Source organism: Pseudopipra pipra, chromosome 15 (genome assembly GCF_036250125.1).
Source record: "Pseudopipra pipra isolate bDixPip1 chromosome 15, bDixPip1.hap1, whole genome shotgun sequence".
Classification (NCBI taxonomy): Eukaryota; Metazoa; Chordata; class Aves; order Passeriformes; family Pipridae; genus Pseudopipra; species Pseudopipra pipra.
The window spans coordinates 10,663,524-10,680,344 of record NC_087563.1 but is presented as its reverse complement, the minus strand read 5'-3'; the positions used below and the strand labels follow the sequence as shown (position 1 = coordinate 10,680,344).

The 16,821-nt window shown below is 63.2% G+C and overlaps 3 protein-coding genes across 4 annotated transcripts; all 3 read left to right on the top strand.

The window, feature by feature from the left end:
- Nucleotides 1–136: 136 nt before the first annotated feature.
- Nucleotides 137–7,871, top strand: FAM193B (family with sequence similarity 193 member B). Its single transcript, XM_064671827.1, is given in 11 exon segments — nt 137–188; nt 191–471; nt 1,698–1,937; nt 2,594–2,816; nt 2,992–3,201; nt 3,481–3,895; nt 4,866–5,061; nt 5,460–5,696; nt 6,177–7,170; nt 7,261–7,336; nt 7,500–7,871. Coding segments are annotated over 11 exon segments (3,006 nt in total). The 5' UTR covers nt 137–151; the 3' UTR covers nt 7,597–7,871.
- Nucleotides 7,872–7,979: 108 nt separating this feature from the next.
- On the top strand, nt 7,980–14,060 carry DDX41 (DEAD-box helicase 41). The gene is made up of 17 exons (XM_064671839.1): nt 7,980–8,086; nt 8,172–8,270; nt 8,361–8,520; nt 8,602–8,676; nt 8,978–9,038; nt 9,686–9,822; nt 9,973–10,045; nt 10,212–10,365; nt 10,454–10,590; nt 10,769–10,931; nt 11,009–11,140; nt 11,319–11,390; nt 11,623–11,719; nt 12,018–12,167; nt 12,303–12,374; nt 12,540–12,650; nt 12,852–14,060. Exons 1-17 carry the CDS (start codon nt 8,063–8,065, stop codon nt 12,986–12,988), a joined length of 1,854 nt encoding a protein of 617 aa, XP_064527909.1. The 5' UTR covers nt 7,980–8,062; the 3' UTR covers nt 12,989–14,060.
- Nucleotides 13,702–16,813, top strand: DOK3 (docking protein 3). 2 transcript variants are annotated; one of them, XM_064671843.1, is made up of 5 exons: nt 13,702–13,758; nt 15,093–15,386; nt 15,516–15,609; nt 15,695–15,867; nt 15,949–16,808. In XM_064671843.1, the coding sequence occupies exons 1-5, from the start codon at nt 13,702–13,704 to the stop codon at nt 16,663–16,665; spliced, it is 1,335 nt and encodes a 444-aa protein (XP_064527913.1). In that variant the 3' UTR covers nt 16,666–16,808. The 2 variants fall into 2 exon arrangements, with proteins under 2 accessions (XP_064527913.1, XP_064527912.1); XM_064671842.1 differs by lacking the exon at nt 13,702–13,758 and having other exon boundaries at nt 14,158–15,386; nt 15,695–16,813.
- The last annotated feature ends 8 nt before the right edge of the window (nt 16,814–16,821 follow it).

The window sequence follows — 16,821 nt, the reverse complement described above, 5'->3', positions numbered from 1 at the left end:
GCTTTCCATGTGGACCCAAGGAGTTGCACTCCGATGATCCAGCCCGGGATGCGATCCCGCTCCACGCTCACCGGCGCCCTTTAGGACCCGGGGGACCCGCTGCCGCCGCTCCCCCCAGCCGCCAGGGGGCGCAGCGCTGCCCTCTCGCAAGATGGCGGTGGCGGCTTCACCTCACCGAGCGCTTCCCCCCTCCCTCCTTCCCGCGGGCAGGGGCCGGACGGGCCGCGCCGCCATATTGGCTGTTGTCCTGGCTGCGGCGGGCTCGCCATGACTCGCCGGCGGAACAAGGCGGCAACGGCGGCAACGGCGGCGGCGGCAGCAGCGGCAGGTGGCTCTGGGCCTCGCCGCGACAGGGTGGCGGGTCCCGACGTCGGGCCTCCCCCGCCACCACCGCCACCGGAACCGCCCGCCCCGCCTGAGGTGACGGCGGCGGCGGGCAGCGGCGGGGAGCCGGGCAGAGGCAGCGCGCAGGTACCAGGGGAGTGCCGCTGCCGGGACGGCGCTGGCGCTGAGGGGGTTCCGTTCGGGGCGGTGATGGGGCAGGGCCCGGGGCGGAGGGGGGGCAGGGGCAGGGCCCCATCCCCGCCCCGACCCCCGCCCCGGAGCATCCCTGCGGATGGGACTCGGAGCGCTCCCACAGCGCCCCGCGGGAGGGCCCGGTTCCGCCACTGGGCGATGGCAGGTGGCTGCAGCATCTCCATCCAGCGCGCCTGTCGCTGCCTGAGATCGCTGAACACACCTGGCCGCCGCCACCTGTCCCGGGCGGTGGGCAGGGACCCGGGGATGGGCGCCGGGGATGGATGCAATGGATGGGTTGGCGACAGCCGTGGTGTCGCCCGCCGCGGTGGCCGTGTCAGCTGGGACACGGGGTGGGCTGGCAGCCCCCTTCCTCGCTGTGGGTGGGCAGGGGGGCTGTGCCCCTGCTCTGCTCTCCTTGGCCTCTGACCTTTGCTTCACCTTGAGCCTGCAGACGCCATCTGTTTGGCAGCAGCGGTTCAATGCGCGGCTCATTGTGGCGGGGCCCCGCCGCGCCGGCAGACAATGGGGGCCCCCTCGTCCGCGCCACGCCGGGCTCGTCATGGCTGTCAGGGCTCCAGCGAGCCCGCAGGATGCAGCCCAGCTCCTGCAGGGAAGTCCCAGCCTGGCTGTGCCCGTGCGGGGAGAGAGCAAAGTGGCACGGGGGGGCTGCACCCCACCCTGGCGCATTGGCACCGCTGGCTGTGCAGAACAAAGAGGCGGGAGGGAGGGCTTGAGGCTCTCGGGTGACACCGTGGGGGGGGTCTGTGCTGGGCGAGGATTGAGAGTTGAGGCTGCCAGAGCCACCGTTCGTATCCCCGTGTTGGATTTCTGTGGGTCTTGCTCTGCTGTGCAAGTTCTCTTGGTCCCGCTGTACCAGAGGTGGTGGTGGGAGCTGCTGCTGGCTTATCAGCCTTGCTTGGTGGCAGGGCCGGCTCTTTGGCACGCTGTGATCTTCCCAGAGGTCCAGAACGCTCCCATCTGGCACGTGGCAGGCTGGCAGCAGCTGGGCAGCCTGAGGCTGCTCTGCTCCAGTGGGAGAAGGTGCAATGCCACATGCAGCCTACAAGAATTTCCCTGGTTTGGTGTCAGCATCCCAAGGTCTCGTTCGCTGCCTCATCTGTCCCACATCTGCACCGCACAACACGTGGGTGACTCACAGTCTGTGCGTCCTTCCTCAGGTGCTGCCCACCACCAACCAGTCCGTGCAGACGTGCTGCCTGCTGTGCCACCGGGAGCGCAAGGATTGGGGAGGGCCATCCCACAATGGACTGGTTTCCCCGGGCGAGAGGCTGCCACCGGACTTCGTGCCAACGCTCGTGCAGAACCTCCTGGGAGAAATGCCACTGTGGATCTGCCAGAGCTGCCGGAAGAGTGTGGAGGAGGAAGAGCGACGGGCGGTGCAGGAGCAGGCCCTGGCGGTACGCGGTCACGGAGCTGGGGTTGGAGTGCCAGGGCTGCAGCTGTGGGAGTGTGGCACTGCCCTTGCTGTGGCACTAGCAGGGTGTGCGGATCCCCTTTTTGCTCTGAGCTGAGTGCCCCAGACATCCCAGCCTCCACTGCCCTGCCCAGGGTTGCCGCTGGCTCAGCAGGCAGAGGCTGTGGTGGGGCAGCGCGTGGTGCCGCAGAGGCTCGTCCAGCAGGCAGGCTTGGCTTGGAGCTGCCAGGCTGGAGAGGCTGACAGTGCTGCTGCTTTCCTGCCAGCCCCGCTCCACTGCATGTCATGCTGTGTCCCCTGGCCCCAGGGCTGCTCCCTGTGTGGTGTAGGTCTGCCCAGAGACTGCTGGGGCAAGTGCCTGCCTGTGTGTGGAGCTCGGGTAAAGGAGCTCCCTCCTGCCTGGCTTCATTTAATCCTGGCCTGGTGTGAGTGAGACCAGAGCAGGCATGTGGCCCTTGGAATGTCCTGGGATCCAGGCTGTGTTGGTGTTTGATGGACAGGCTGTTTGTCACCCCCAAGACAATGACAGAAGTGGTTCCCATGAGCTGAGCCCCTTCTGCAGTGGAGGGTCTTGGTGCTGACACTCTGGGGCCCAGAGCCTCCTCACACAGCTGGTTCACTCTGTGTTTTCCTTGGCAGGTCTCGTTATCCCACACGTCCTGCAAGTCACAGTCTTGTGGGGGTGGGTCACACTCCTCTTCTTCCTCCTCCTCCTCTTCTTCCTCCTCGTGCCATGGGAACTCAGGGGACTGGGACCCCAGCTCGTTCTTGTCTGCTCACAAGCTCTCGGGCCTCTGGAACTCGCAGCACACCAATGGGGCCACCCAGGGCAGCCCCCTCGGGGCCCCACCAGCTACACTAGGTGAGTTGAAGCCCACCGTGGGGTTGAGCAGAGCTTACTGCCCAGTTCTTAGCTTAGATGGTTTCCTTGTAGGAAAGGGTGGACAGGCTGGGCCTCTGACTCCCAGTGCCAGCAGCATGCCTGGGCTCCTTTGCAATGGCAGAGGGATTTGGGCCCAGCTCCTCTTTCCTTCCAGGTGACAAGCACCCCGGCCTCGCTCTGTCTGCAGAGTGTGCCAGCCAGGCGCCGGCTGTGGCGCCGGGGCTCAAGGCCTGTCCCTACAGCCACGCGGCCTCCACCACCTCCAGCAGTGCCGCCCCGGGCTCGCCTCTGCCTACCTCACTCGACTTCTGCAAGACGCTGCCGAAGCAGTTCAAAAGCTTGTGTCGGAGGGCCACCCCACCAGGTGCGTGTCCAGGGACAGGGCCAGCCACAGCATCCTAGCCTGCTGCTTCAGAGCGTTTCCCCTTGCCCTGCTCCTTGTGGGGCAGGGCTGAATCCTACAGGGGAGGCACAGTGACCTTGAGGCCTCGTGCGAGCAGGGATGGCTTCTGTCCTGAGCACTGCGCTGCCTGTGGGAGAGGCAGGGTTTGTCCCATGGAGAAGCGGATGGGTGGCTCTGAGCAGGGTCTTGGCCCACACAGCACAGCCAGTGTCTGACTGTCTCTGTTCTGCCCCTCTGTAGGTGAGGCCTTCCACTCCTCAGAGCACCATCAGCACTCCGACCTCACTGCTCCTCCCAACAGTCCCACCGGCCTCCCCTCCCAGCCACCGGTGCTGATCCCCTCCAAGCAGACACCTCCGCACCCGGGGCCCTTCGGCTCCCCGCCGCACGTCCCGCTGGGCTCCTCCTCGCAGGCCACGCTCTTCCCTGCTCCCAGCGCCCAGGCTGCAGCCCCAAAGCCGGTGTCTGAGTCCCCTCCGGCCAGCGCGGCCTCTCACAGCCCAGGGCCGTGCAAGAGCCCCCACCTGCCCCCTGCCAACGTGCCACTGCTGAAGATGCCGCCCCCGCTGTCGGGCTGCACCCATCCCTGCAACGGGCACTGCAGCACTTCACTCATCCCTCCTCCTGCCTCCCACCAGCTGCCCAGCACCAACAGGTGAGTAGAGGAGCCCTGCCTGATCCCAGCTTCTGCTCACTGGGCCATGCGCCCTTTTCTCCCCTCTGTTGCCCATGGATGCACTTTTCCCTGCGGAGGGACCGGCTGCCCTGGCGTGGTGGTGCAGGGAGCCACTGTCTTTGTGGGCCAGTCGCGCTGCTGCAGACCCCTGGTTTCTGAGGGTCAAGCTCTTTCTCTCCCCACGTGTGTTCTGTCTGCTGTTGTCCTTTGGTTCCGTGGTGCAGAAGAGGCTGTGCTTGCTCCTCCTCCAGCTAAAAGACCCAAAGGAACCGCCTGGTCAACCTGCTGTTGGCCAACAGGACCTTTGTCAGTGAGACCCGTCGGGCAGCCGTGGCACTGAGCAAAGGTCCTCGAGAAGATGAAGACTGTGGACTTGTTCTGCTCACCTGCTCCCTTGGCCCTCTCTGGGCTACCCGTGCCCCTGAAGAGAGCATGCTGGTTCTTCTCTGCTGATTAGCTCTCCCTGTGGAGAGCCAGCCATGTCCTGAGCTGGAGCTCGAGGAATGGCACTGTGGGACGTGCCCTGGCCTCCCTGTCTCTGAGCTGGGCAGCCTGTGCCTGTGGGAGCTGGGCCTGCCTGCATGTGGGGATGTCTGGCAGCTGCACGCAATCCCAGTGTTCCTCACCTGTGCTACCTGCCCCCAGTGAGTACCAGTCCCTGCCCTGCTTCCAGCCCGGGGCCTAGCAGGATGCCGCTCGCTGGGGCTCTGCTGTGCCAGCCTCCTGCCTGCCAGAGACCAGGGGGCTACAGATGTCTGCTGACACAGGCTCCTCTGGCATCTCCCCTGGAGGAGAAGGATGCAGGGAAGGGAGTTTGTCTGCCCTACAAATCCTGTGCCTGGGCACAGGCTGCCCTGGGTGGGGTGTTCCTACACATGTAGCGTGGGGCAATTTTTGAGACCCCCCCTTGGCTCCTGTTCATCTCTCACCCTTCTCCCCTTCTTCTCAGGGACCCCTCTTGCAAAGGGCACAAATTCCCAAATGGTACCAGCTGCCACCTGCCACAGCCCTGCGACGCAGATGAGGGGCTCGGGGAGGATGAGGACAGCAGCTCGGAGCGCAGTTCCTGCACCTCCTCCTCCACCAACCAGAAAGATGGGAAGTTCTGCGACTGCTGCTACTGTGAGTTCTTCGGCCACAACGCGGTGAGTGAGGGGCTGGTCTGCAGCCACCCCTGGTCCTCGCGCTGCACCCCGTGGTGAGACGTCACACAGTCCGTGTGCCCAGAGTACGGAGGTGGGCAGGTCTGGCCATGGCTGTTTTCCTGCGGGCGTGTGCATCCCCTACTTTGTTTCCATGCTGCCTCATCAGCCTGCTGGTCGCTTGCTCCCGACTCGCAGCTGCCTGCCCAGCCCCGGGGCTCGGAGCGGCCGGCCAAGCCCTGTGGCTTCACACTGGAAGAGCTCACTGGGGCTGTGCTGACTTGTCTCACTGAGACTGTGGAGAAGGGAGTGGCTGGGGAGGTTGTGGGGGGCAGGTGGGGAAGCTGGGGCTGGCTGCACCTCCTGTGCCTGCCCTGGCTGACAGCACTCCCCTCCTGCAGCCCCCGGCTGCTCCCACGAGCCGCAACTATGCCGAGATCCGGGAGAAGCTGCGCTCACGCCTCACCAAGAGGAAAGAGGAGCTGCCACAGAAACTGGGACATAACAGCAGCTCGGGGGAGCCCGCTGTGGACCACCGCAATGTGGATGAGCTGTTGGACTACATCAACAGCACGGAGCCCAAGCCCTTGAACAGTGCCAAGGCGGCCAAGCGGGCACGGCACAAGCAGAAGAAGAAGGTGAGGCTGGGTGGGTGCTGGGCTGCTCCCCTTGCTGGACTTTACCTTCTTTCCCTCTCATCCATTTGGTTTCTTGAACTCCATGTCCCTCTCCCCTAAGGTGACAGTGGTGCCTGGCCCTGTGCAGGGCTTCCCCTGGCTCTGTTCCTGCAGAGGGTGGCCCAGCCCTCCTGGGTGCTTTGGACTGCAGTGTCCTACCTGCTCTGTGCCATATCTCTGACACCATGTATCTGTGGTGGGGAGAGGCAGATGGTGGCTTTTGCTGGTGCCTCATGCCCAGAGCTGTGTCTGGTGTGCAGTGTCCAGCTGTTGCTGTGCCCATGGGGGACACATGACAGTTTGGGAGCTGTGTAAGTTGTGAGGTGGCTGTGCTGAGCAGCAGCCCTTGGGATTGCTGTCAGAGCTGGAGCAAAGTTCCGTGGCCTGTGCCTGTGGTTCTGTGGCCCAGCCCAGCCAATCCTCATGGCACCTGTGTTGCAGGAGAAGGAGAAAGCCCAGCTGGAGGCAGAGGCCCAGAAGCGGGCAGAGCGTGCCCCTGCAGCCAGCCAGGCCAGGGAGCAGGCTGAGGAGAAGCTGCTGGAGTGGCCAGAGCTGGAGCTGGAGCGGGTGAACAGCTTCCTCAGCAGCCGGCTGCAGGAAATCAAGAACACCATCAAGGACTCCATCCGGGCCAGTTTCAGTGTCTATGACCTCAACCTGGATGTCAATGACTTCCCCAAGAAGGCAGCTGTCCTGGAGCAGAAAAACCTGCTCTCCAACCTCAACGGCTCCTCTGACCTGCAGGACATAGACCTGGCGCTGGCCCCGCTCAGCCTGGGCCCCGCCAAGAGCCATGGGCTCCTGCGGGGCGAGCTGGGCCCCCGATGGGGCGAGGGGCCCGGGGAGCCCCCGCCGGCACCACCGGCCGAGAACGGTGTGGTGAAGCGGCTCAGCGCCGTGCCCAGCCTGTCCCGCATGATCTGGGTGCAGTCCAAGGCTGCGGACTCTGCCACGGACGGCAGTGGGCTGAGCCCGGAGCCCAGGGAGGGATCACAGCCCAAGGGGCCGGAGCCACCAGAGCCGGTGCCCGCAGGGAGCCGTCAGCGCAAGAACAAGCGGCAGAATGGGCAGACAAAGAAAGGGGATGGCAGCAGTGGCCAGGCCCGGCTGGAGAGCCCTGGGGTGAAGGGGCAGGTGCTGGGAACCAAGCCCCCTTCCAAGGGCAGCGCCCCAGAGCCACAGCGGGCGGGTGGCTGTGCTGAGCCTGGGGAGGGCAGCAAGGGGCAGCCCTGGGGCTGCGGCAGCGCCAGGGCCGAAAAAGAGAGACCCAGCGAGTGGAAGGGCCGGAGGGGAGAGGGCAAAGCGGAGCTGCCGGAGCCAGCACAGCCTCAACTGCCTACCCCGGCTGCCCCTCCCACCCTGGGGGGCTCCCCTCAGCCCAAGGGCAAGAGCAGGAAGAGCCGGAACAAGGTGGAGAAATCCAGTACCTCGATTGGTAAGTGCAGGGAGAGCTGCCCTGCGCCGCCGTCCTCACGGGGGCCCTTTGCCCAGCTGGCAGCACTGACCCTCTGCTCTGCTTCCCCAGATGATGTATTCCTGCCCAAGGACCTGGATGGGGCAGAGATGGACGAGACTGACAGAGAAGTGGAGTATTTCAAGAGGTGAGGGGGGAGCCCTGGGGGGGATGAGCTCTACTGGCAGGGCTGGGGGCACTGGAGTGGCTGGTGGGTGACCAAGGCTGGGGGTCTTGAGGGGTTGTGGTCACACAGGGGCTGGTGGCACAGAGGGTCTGGCAGGTGACCGGGGTTGTCCTCTCCCTGCCAGATTCTGCCTGGACTCGGCCAAGCAGACGCGGCAGAAGGTGGCCGTGAACTGGACCAACTTCACCCTGAAGAAAACCACTTCCAGTGCAGCCCAGTGAGGTGCGGGGGGGCCGACCCTCCCACCCACGGCCACTCGCCTCTCCTCACTGTGCCCCCCGCCTCACCTCGGTGGAGGCCCCTCCTCCGCGGGGGGCCCCGGTGCTCTCCTGTCCCGCGGGGGCCCCCGGGGCTCCCTCCATCCTCCTGCCCCATCCCCGCGGGGTGACCCCGGCCGTCCCGTCCCCCTCTCTGTGGGCACGCGGCTACCCCGTGCCGCGGGGAAGGACCGTGCTGGACCCAATAAAGAACTTTTTAATTTTTTATTTTATTTAAATACCGCTGTCTGCTGCTTTCTGCCGCGCCGGGGGCGGGAGGGATGTAGAGCGCGTGCTGCACAAGTTTGGCCTCCGTGGGGCCCCGTCGGGCCGGGTCGCGTCTCCCGCGCTGTGGCGCGTTCCCCGCGTTGCTAGGTGACGGCGCTGCGCGTGTTGACGTCACTTCCGCGATCGGTTCCGGGAAGGCGCCATGGAGGCTGCGGTGGAGCGGAAGGTGGGAGAGGGCCTGGCCCTTGGTGCCGCCCGCCTCGCGCTCCCGGGGCCATTCCGGGCCCTCCTCACCGTGCCTCTCCCCACAGAGGCAGCGCGAGGAGCCGGCGGACACGTCCGACCTGTCCGGAGAGGATGATGAGGACTACGTGCCCTACGTGCCCGTCAAGCAGCGCAAGCAGCAGATGGTAACGGGGTAACGGGGCTACGCGGGGAGGGCTCTGAGCGCCCCTCCCGGCGTGGGGCCGCTCATTCCGCATCGACCCGCGTCCTTCCAGTTGCAGAAACTGCTGCAGATGCGGCGGAAGGTGGTGTCGGAGGAGGAGCAACGGGATAGCGGCAGCGAGCAGCGTGGGGACGAGGATGACATCCCGCTGGGGCCGCAGTCCAACATCAGCCTGCTGGACCAGCACCAGCACCTCAAAGAGAAGGCGGAAGGTAAGGGAGGAGCTGGCAGGGGTCACTGGGGGAACTTCAGGGGGCAATGAAAGCCCCTCACTGTTCCCTGACTCCCACCAGCTCGGAAGGAGTCGGCCAAGGAGAAGCAGCTGAAGGAGGAAGAGAAGATCCTGGAGAGCGTGGCTGAGGGCCGAGGTGAGTGGGACCTCTGTGTGTCACACCTGCCTCCAGAGCTGCCAGGGCTGTTCCCTGCCTTGGGAATGTTCATACCCACGGATGCGACTGGAGGTCACAACAGGCCCCCTTTCCTGGCACAGACGTGGCTGTGGGAGCACGTCAGCACTTGGTGTTCTGTACCCAGGGGGGCTGTCAGGGTCTGCTGCTGCCCTGCTCTGTCTCCAAGCATAATCTGCTAGGCTGTTTGTCCACGCAGCTCTGTGTAAGATTACTGTTGATCTGGAGAGTTTGCACTGACTCCTCACCTCTGTTCCTGCAGCTCTGATGTCAGTGAAGGAGATGGCCAAGGGCATCACCTACGACGACCCCATCAAAACCAGGTAAGTCTCACAGGACAGGGGTTGTCTCTCCCAAAACATCACTTCCTTGTGACTGTGGAGAACCAGAAGCTGCACAATCTCAGTGCTGCTCTTCAGCCGCTGGCTTTTCTCCTGCCCCGGTGGCTTCGTGCCTTTGTAAGATCAAAAGCTGTTGAGTCACCTGGGATGTTGTTTTATAAGTAAGCCTTGATAAAGCACATTTCTGTTAAACTTAAAGGTCTGAGGGTGGATTTTTAGGTCTGAGAGGTTAAGGCAGAGGAAGAGGCTGGCGAGCCAGGGCTGCTCAAGACAGTGTTGTCAAGACAGTGGTCAGTCAAAGGTTGGACTTGGGGATCTCAGAGGTCTTTTCCAACCTCAGTGTTTCTAAAGTAGTGTCAGAGATGATTGAGGTGTGTCTGTGGCATGTTCCGTCCCTTATTCACAGCCTGTTCTTAGCTGTCAGCTTGGGCCTCCTCACTGAGACTTTAGGGGAATGTTTAACACACAGAACTTGGATCTGCTCCCACACTCACATCACAGAGCCCCTGTTATTCCTGGGGCGATATTGGAACCTGACAGGCAGTTCCCCTGGATTCCTCCATGGGAGCTGCTGGCCCTGGAGTCCTGGCCTCATTCTGCACCATGACCTGTCTCTGTTCCCTTCATAGCTGGAGAGCTCCTCGCTACATCCTGGGCATGTCGGAGGCGCGGCACGACCGCGTGCGCAAAAAGTACCACATCCTGGTGGAGGGGGAGGGCATCCCACCCCCCATCAAGAGCTTCAAGGAGATGAAGTTCCCAGCAGGTGAGCTGGGAGAGGAGCCTGGCAGTGATCCTAGCTTTCCTCTGAGGGGTGTTTGTCACTGATGGAAGAGCTGCTGCTGGGCCTTGGGTGGGAGGAGAAGAGGAGGAAGAGTTCAGGTCATGAGTGTGGGTGTCCCTTGCTCTCTGACAGCTATCCTGAGAGGCCTGAAGAAAAAAGGGATCCAGCAGCCAACACCCATACAGATCCAAGGCATCCCCACGATGTGAGTGCTCTGTCTTCATCCCGGAGTGCGGAGCACTTACTGCCTACAGCCCACCCAGTGTTGTGGACTGAGGGCTCTTGTTGGTGACAGATGCATCCCATCACCTTGCTCAGCCCTGGAGGTTTGGGCTGTTCTGTGATGCTCATAAGTCCTATTTCCGTGGCAGCCTCTCGGGAAGGGACATGATTGGCATTGCATTCACTGGCTCTGGGAAGACTTTGGTGTTCACCCTCCCGGTGATCATGTTCTGCCTGGAGCAGGAGAAGAGGCTGCCATTCTCCAAGCGGGAGGGGCCCTACGGACTCATCATCTGTCCCTCGGTGAGTGCCAGGAGGAAGCTGTGATTGTCATGCAGTGGCAGTCCTGCCTGCACAGAGGTGTAGGAATGAGTTGGTTTTGTGTCTGCAGCGGGAGCTGGCCCGGCAGACCCACGGCATCCTGGAGTACTACTGCCGCCTGCTGCAGGAGGATGGGCTGCCCCCCCTGCGCTGCGCCCTCTGCATCGGGGGCATGTCCGTCAAGGAGCAGATGGAGACCATCAAGCAGTAAGACTTTCTGGGGGAGTACATGGGGCCAGAGTTCTGTCAGGGGCCTGAGGGGTGGCACCCTGGCTTCAGGACAGCACGAGGGAGAAGGTGACGTGCCAGGAAGGTGTTGCTTTCCCTCTGTGTCCTGCATGGGGCAGGAATTCTTGCCTGACTGTGGCCTCCTCTCATCCCTCAGTGGGGTGCACATGATGGTGGCAACCCCTGGGCGCCTGATGGACCTGCTGCAGAAGAAGATGGTGAGCCTGGACATCTGCCGGTACCTGGCCCTGGATGAGGCTGACAGGATGATTGACATGGGCTTCGAGGGGGACATCCGGACCATCTTCTCCTACTTCAAGGTGCTGAACTGCACCTTGAAGCTCAATCCCTTCACCTGCCAGACTGGGGGAGTGCTAAATCCGTGTTCCCTGTGCAGGGCCAGCGGCAAACCCTCCTCTTCAGTGCCACAATGCCCAAGAAGATCCAGAACTTTGCCAAGAGTGCCCTGGTGAAGCCCATCACTATCAATGTTGGGCGAGCAGGTGCTGCCAGCCTGGACGTTGTGCAAGTGAGGTGTTTGAGTTCTGCCCCCTGCCTGTGTGGGAGACCAGCACCATTCATGAGGGTGCTTGATGCCTCCCTCTGCCAGGGAGCTGGGGTTCATGGCCCTTTTTCCCAGTCAGCTAAGGGATACCAAGCAGTGGCAGTTCCTCTGCTGCCTGACCCATCCCTATGCTTGTACCTAGGAGGTAGAGTATGTGAAAGAGGAGGCCAAGATGGTGTACCTGCTGGAGTGCCTGCAGAAGACCCCTCCACCTGTGAGTAGTGAACTGGAGGCAGTGGTCACACCGCAGCCCTGGGGCACAGAGCGAGCTGGCAGGGGGAGACCCCATGTGAGGGGTGGGCATGTGAGTGAGCCGTGCTCCACATATGAGCAGGGACCAGCCCTGCTCTGTGCTCTGCTCAGCAGGGCTTTCCGGGGGTCTGTGCTGGTGCCAGCAGTGCTAGCCCACAGAAAGGCGGCTCTTTGTGATGTCTGTGCTGCTGCAGGTGCTGATCTTCGCAGAGAAGAAGGCAGATGTTGATGCGATCCACGAGTACCTGCTGCTTAAGGGCGTGGAAGCTGTGGCCATCCACGGAGGGAAAGGTCAGTGAGGGTCCCAGGGAGGCCCCCTCCTCCAGGGATGCGTGTGGTCATGGGAGGTCCCAGTGTTGGTGATGGTGTGAGAGAGGGCTGTGGCAGTGTCAGGAATTAACTCCTTGTTGCACATAGCAGGCGTAAACCCAGTGCAGGTCTCTTTGGGACACAGAGGTCCCTCTACTCCTTTATTTGGGGAAATGCTGCCTGGGGGAGCCCCAGTTGAGCTCTGAGGCCATAGTAGTTGCTGCAGTAGGAAGGGCTGGGAGTGGTGCCCTTGCTGATCTTCTGTGCTGGGCCTTTGCAGATCAGGAAGAACGGACAAAAGCCATCGAAGCCTTCCGGGATGGGAAGAAGGATGTCCTGGTTGCAACCGATGTTGCTTCTAAGGGTCTGGACTTCCCAGCCATCCAGCATGTGATCAACTACGACATGCCAGAGGAGATTGAGAACTATGGTGGGCACTGGGCCCCACAGAGACCATGAGGGGTTGCAGAAGCCAGCAAGGCTCTGCGCTTGTCTCTGCAGGGTCTGGGGACAGGGATGGTCTCACTGCACTCACCTGGTCCTGATCCTGCCTCTGTCCCCACAGTTCACCGGATTGGGCGTACAGGCCGTTCAGGCAACACTGGCATTGCCACCACCTTCATCAACAAGGCCTGCGGTGAGGAACAGCCAGGGGATGGGGGCTGTGGCTGTAGGAGACACCTGGGCAGTGGCAAGGGGGGTGTTCTGAGCAAGCAGGATGGCTGGAGGAGGGAGAGATGGCAGCACTAGGCAGTGCTCCCACCTCTGCTCAGGCTGTGCCTGACTATGTCTCTGCCTTCAGATGAGTCAGTGCTGATGGACCTGAAGGCCCTGCTCCTGGAGGCAAAGCAGAAGGTGCCCCCTGTGCTCCAGGTGCTGCACTGTGGGGATGAGACCATGCTGGACATCAATGGTGAGAGACTCCAGGCTGGCACAGGGACCCCCCTGGTCTGCAGACAGGACCCCAAGCTCCTGAGGCAGTTCTTGCCTGGCCATGCAGGCAGCCTGATCCCACAGCACTGGGGAGACACTGGTGTAGCCCCTCTGCTCTGGGGTGGGGAGCTGGTGTCCTGGCATGGCACAGCTCCTCTTAACCTCCTCCCTCCCATTGCAGGTGAGCGAGGCTGTGCCTTCTGTGGTGGCCTGGGCCATCGCATCACTGACTGCCCCAAGCTGGAGGCCATGCAGACCAAGCAAGTCAGCAACATCGGCCGCAAGGACTACCTGGCCCACAGCTCCATGGACTTCTAGGCTGGGGAGTGTGCTGTCCCACAATCCCCCCCTGCCAGACCTGGGCTTCTTTTCAGCCCAGTGGTGTCTCTTGCACTCCTGTGGCCCCTTTTCCATGCTTTTGGCCACTGGGACTGTTGCCAGCTCAGCCTGACGAAGCTCCTGCCCCAGGAGGAAATGTGTGGAGCTGTGCTGCAACAGCCCATTACATCAGCAGCGGCTTGTTGGGCAAGCAGGTAGCGGTGCCTGAGGGCAAGAGGAACCCCAGGTGGGGCAACTTGTCTGTGGCCAGCTGCCTGCTGCCCCTGCCAGCCCCCTGCAGTGGCAGCACCAGGGTCCTACATTGCTTCTCTTCAGCGCTCCTCAATTTCTCTGTATCTGCCCCCCTTACCTGGGTTTGTCCATCCTCACTGGGTGGCTGTTCCTGTATTCCCAGACTTGCTGGGATGCAGCCAGGGTGAGGCGGCGCGTGCTGCACTCACATTGGGCGCTCCCAGAGCTGCTTCCTGTGCTCTGCCCCCGCGTTCTGCCCCACTGCCCTGCAAGGGGGAGGGCGGGCACACGGACACCTCCTGTGGCCCAGCCTCTGCCCCCCATCCCACACCCCAAAAGGGGAAGTCGCTGTGAGAAGGAAGTCTGCCTCATGCCCTTCCTTCGGCTGCAGCAGTCACATTTTCTCCGCTGCGGGTAGCCCAAGTCCCTGGTCCTTGCGCTGGCCAGGGTGTACTGGGGCCATGGAGAGACCAGTGAAGGATGGGATCCTCTATGTGCAGCACTGCAAATTTGGAAAGGTAAAGGGTGAATTTGGGGCTTGTAGAGGGTTTGCCCTGATCTGGTGACGCCAGCCCTGAGGCCAGGTCCTCAGCAGCCTGGGAAGGGGGGACTGGAGTCAGACCCCTCAGAACTGCCCTGGGGAGAACTTCCCCTTCCAGGGGGGGAGCCCTGGGCCCTGCAGGCCCAGGAGTGGGCCTCTTCCTGCAACCGAGGGGACTCATCCATGCGGACATGCACTTGAGCTCACCCCTGCAAAGGGTCCCTCTTCTCGCTTGGTCACTGCGCGAGTTGCCGTTGGAACAATAAACGTGTTACTGCAGCACAGTTCCAGTGTGTGTGTGGGAGCCCCAGGGTAGCACGTGGGATGTGGTCCTGTGCCCAGCTCTCCATCCACCTGGCCTGGGGGCCAGCAGCATCCATGGGACACCCTCATGGCTTGGGCTGCTCCCCTGAACCCTCGGGGTGGGCACTGAGAGCTGTAGCCCTTGGGGCAGGGTACAGGTGACATGGTGGGAGTCCCTGGGGTTGGGCCAACTCTAGGGAACTGTTGCGTGTTGGCAAAGAAGGTCCTGCTGTCGCACTGGCCGTGCCATGGCGGGGTCCCATGGGGGTCTCAGTTGATGTATGGGGCTGCAGTCACTCTCTGACCTCCCTGCTATGTGAGAGCCAAGCCCTGGAAGCGCAGCAGGTAGCTGGCCCCGTGTGCGTGGGGCCAGTGCCTTGCCGTGTAGGAGACAGGCGGGCTGGGGGCGGTGGGTATTTTGGGTGTTTGGCTGCATCTAGTTCCTTCAGGGCGGAGGCTCTGCTGCACTTTTGAAGCGCATGGGGACACGTGCCCCCGCTATCCCATGACAGGCTGGGAAGGTGCTGGTGCTGCAGAGGCTCCCCTGGGAGGAAGCCGGCTGCTCAGCAGATGTGAGACTGCCAGCAGGAGCCCCAGTAGCTCAAAATGGCTTTAATTTGCATCAGGGTCTGTCCTGAGAACAGCTCGAGCTCAGCTGCAGCAGTGGCAGGCCAGCACTTGCAGCAGGGAACAAAGAGCAGGACCTGGTGCTCAGGGAGCCAGGAGTGAGCATGACTCACCCAGCGAGCCATGCCAAGCCTGCCTGGGGCAAGGCCTCCTTCGACCCAGCTTTAGGACTGCCCTGCCTCACAGTTTGGGGGTCCGTACTGTCCCCAGCTCTCCAAGATCTCCCACAGCACCTGGCAGGTGCAGGCTGGGACCCCTCCTGCCCCATATGTCTCCTTCCAAGCGCTGCTGGCCCCACATGGAGTGCAGCACTACCAGGATGCAGCAGGCAGCTCCTTGCTGACCCGTTTTTTCCCTGCCTGTGCCCCTCCTGTGCCTTAGAGGTCCTGGAGGAAGATGCGAGCCCAGCTGTTTGCTGCCAGCCCCTCCGGTGTGGCCCGCATGGAGAAGTTCGACGTGCGGGATGATGGCACAGCCCCGGAGAAGATGCCTCTGCAGCGCTGTGCCCGCCGCGTAATCCGCCTCTCAGACTGTGTCTCTGTGGGCCCAGCAGGCACAGAGAGCTGCCCCAAAGCCACCTCCGCCTTCTACCTCACCACCACGGAGAAGAGCTATGTGCTGGCGGCTGAGCAGCGGGATGAGTGGATTGCCCAGCTCTGCCAGCTGGCCTTCCAGGTACTGCAGGGTCTGGCCGAGGCAGGAGCCCTTATGTTGCTCCTGCTCAGGTGAACTGGGGGGCTCCAGGGCCAGCAGGGAGCTTGTGCTCCTCGCTGTCCAGACCATGCTCACGTTCCTCTGTTTCAGGGTGCAAAAGAGATGGTGCCGAGTAGTGCCAGGACCCAGCTCAGCCCCTCCGTCCCCATGGAGGAGAACTCCCTATACTCTTCCTGGCAGGACTGTACGTGCAGGGGTGCAGGATAGGGCTGGTGTGGGGTCCGGTTCAGCTCTGGAGTGCTGACCCCTGCCTTGTTCTGCTCCTGCAGTGACTGAATACCTGGTGCTGGTGGTCCAGACAGATGCATCCACCCGCTGTGGCCTGCACGGGCAGTACCTGCTCTCAGCCCTTCCCCAGAGCCTGACACTGAAGGACCTGCAGTCCCGTCAGCCCCTGCTTACCTGGCCCTACCCCTTCCTCCGCAAGTTTGGCCAGGATCAGGTGAGTCCCCTGCTCCCTCCTTGGGGCTGCTGGCTCCCCAGGGTGGGTGCCAGCCCCTCACTCTCCCCTCTGGCCCTGCAGGCTGTCTTCTCATTCGAGGCTGGTCGCCGCAGTGACTCTGGCGAGGGCACCTTCACCTTCAGCACCCCGCGGGCCCCTGAGCTCTGCCGGGCTGTGGCTGCTGCCATTGCCTGCCAGCAGCAGGGCAAGGACACCCCGGACCCCAGGCTCTTCTGTGTCCCAGACTCCCAGCTGTCTGCACAGGGCCTTGAACCCCAACCCTGGGGCCCTGGGACAGAGGACCCCCAGCCCAGCCCAGCCCTGGGGGGGGCACAGCCTGCCTCCAATGCCTCTGCCAGCCTCCTCTGCTTCACCCCGCCAGAGCCAGAGGGCTCGTGCCCTATCATCTATGCCTCCATCGCCCGGGGCCACCAGCCCCTCTTCGTGCCAGGGCAGCCGGGCTCTTGTGAGCCCTGGGCCGCAGGGAAGCCGCTCCCTGAGCACCTCTACGAGAACATCTTCACCGCAGAACAGCTTCCAGTCGGGACACAGGAAGAAGAGGAGGAAGGGCAGTGGGAGCTGGGGTGCCGACAGGCCCCCGAGGGCCACAGCAGCGAGGGGGGACCCCTCTATGACAACCGGGCTGCCCTGGCACAGCCCCCCGGGGCCGCGGGCTGGGGGCGCGGGGGGCAGGAGCCACTGCTGGGGCGCTCCAGGCACAAGCCTCATAGCACCCTCCGGGCTAAGCTGGTGCGGCTGCTGAGCCGAGAGAGCGCCGGGGCGCGGGACTGGGCCTGATGCGGTCGGTGCCGTTCGGTCAATAAAGGCCCTGCCCGGACCCGGCTCCGCCGCTGCTGCGGGGGGGGCAGCTCTCGCCTCTCCGCCAGGGGGCGCCGCCGTGCCCGCCCTGCCGGGCAGAGGCGCGCGCGCTGATTGGCCGAGCCGCCCACCGGC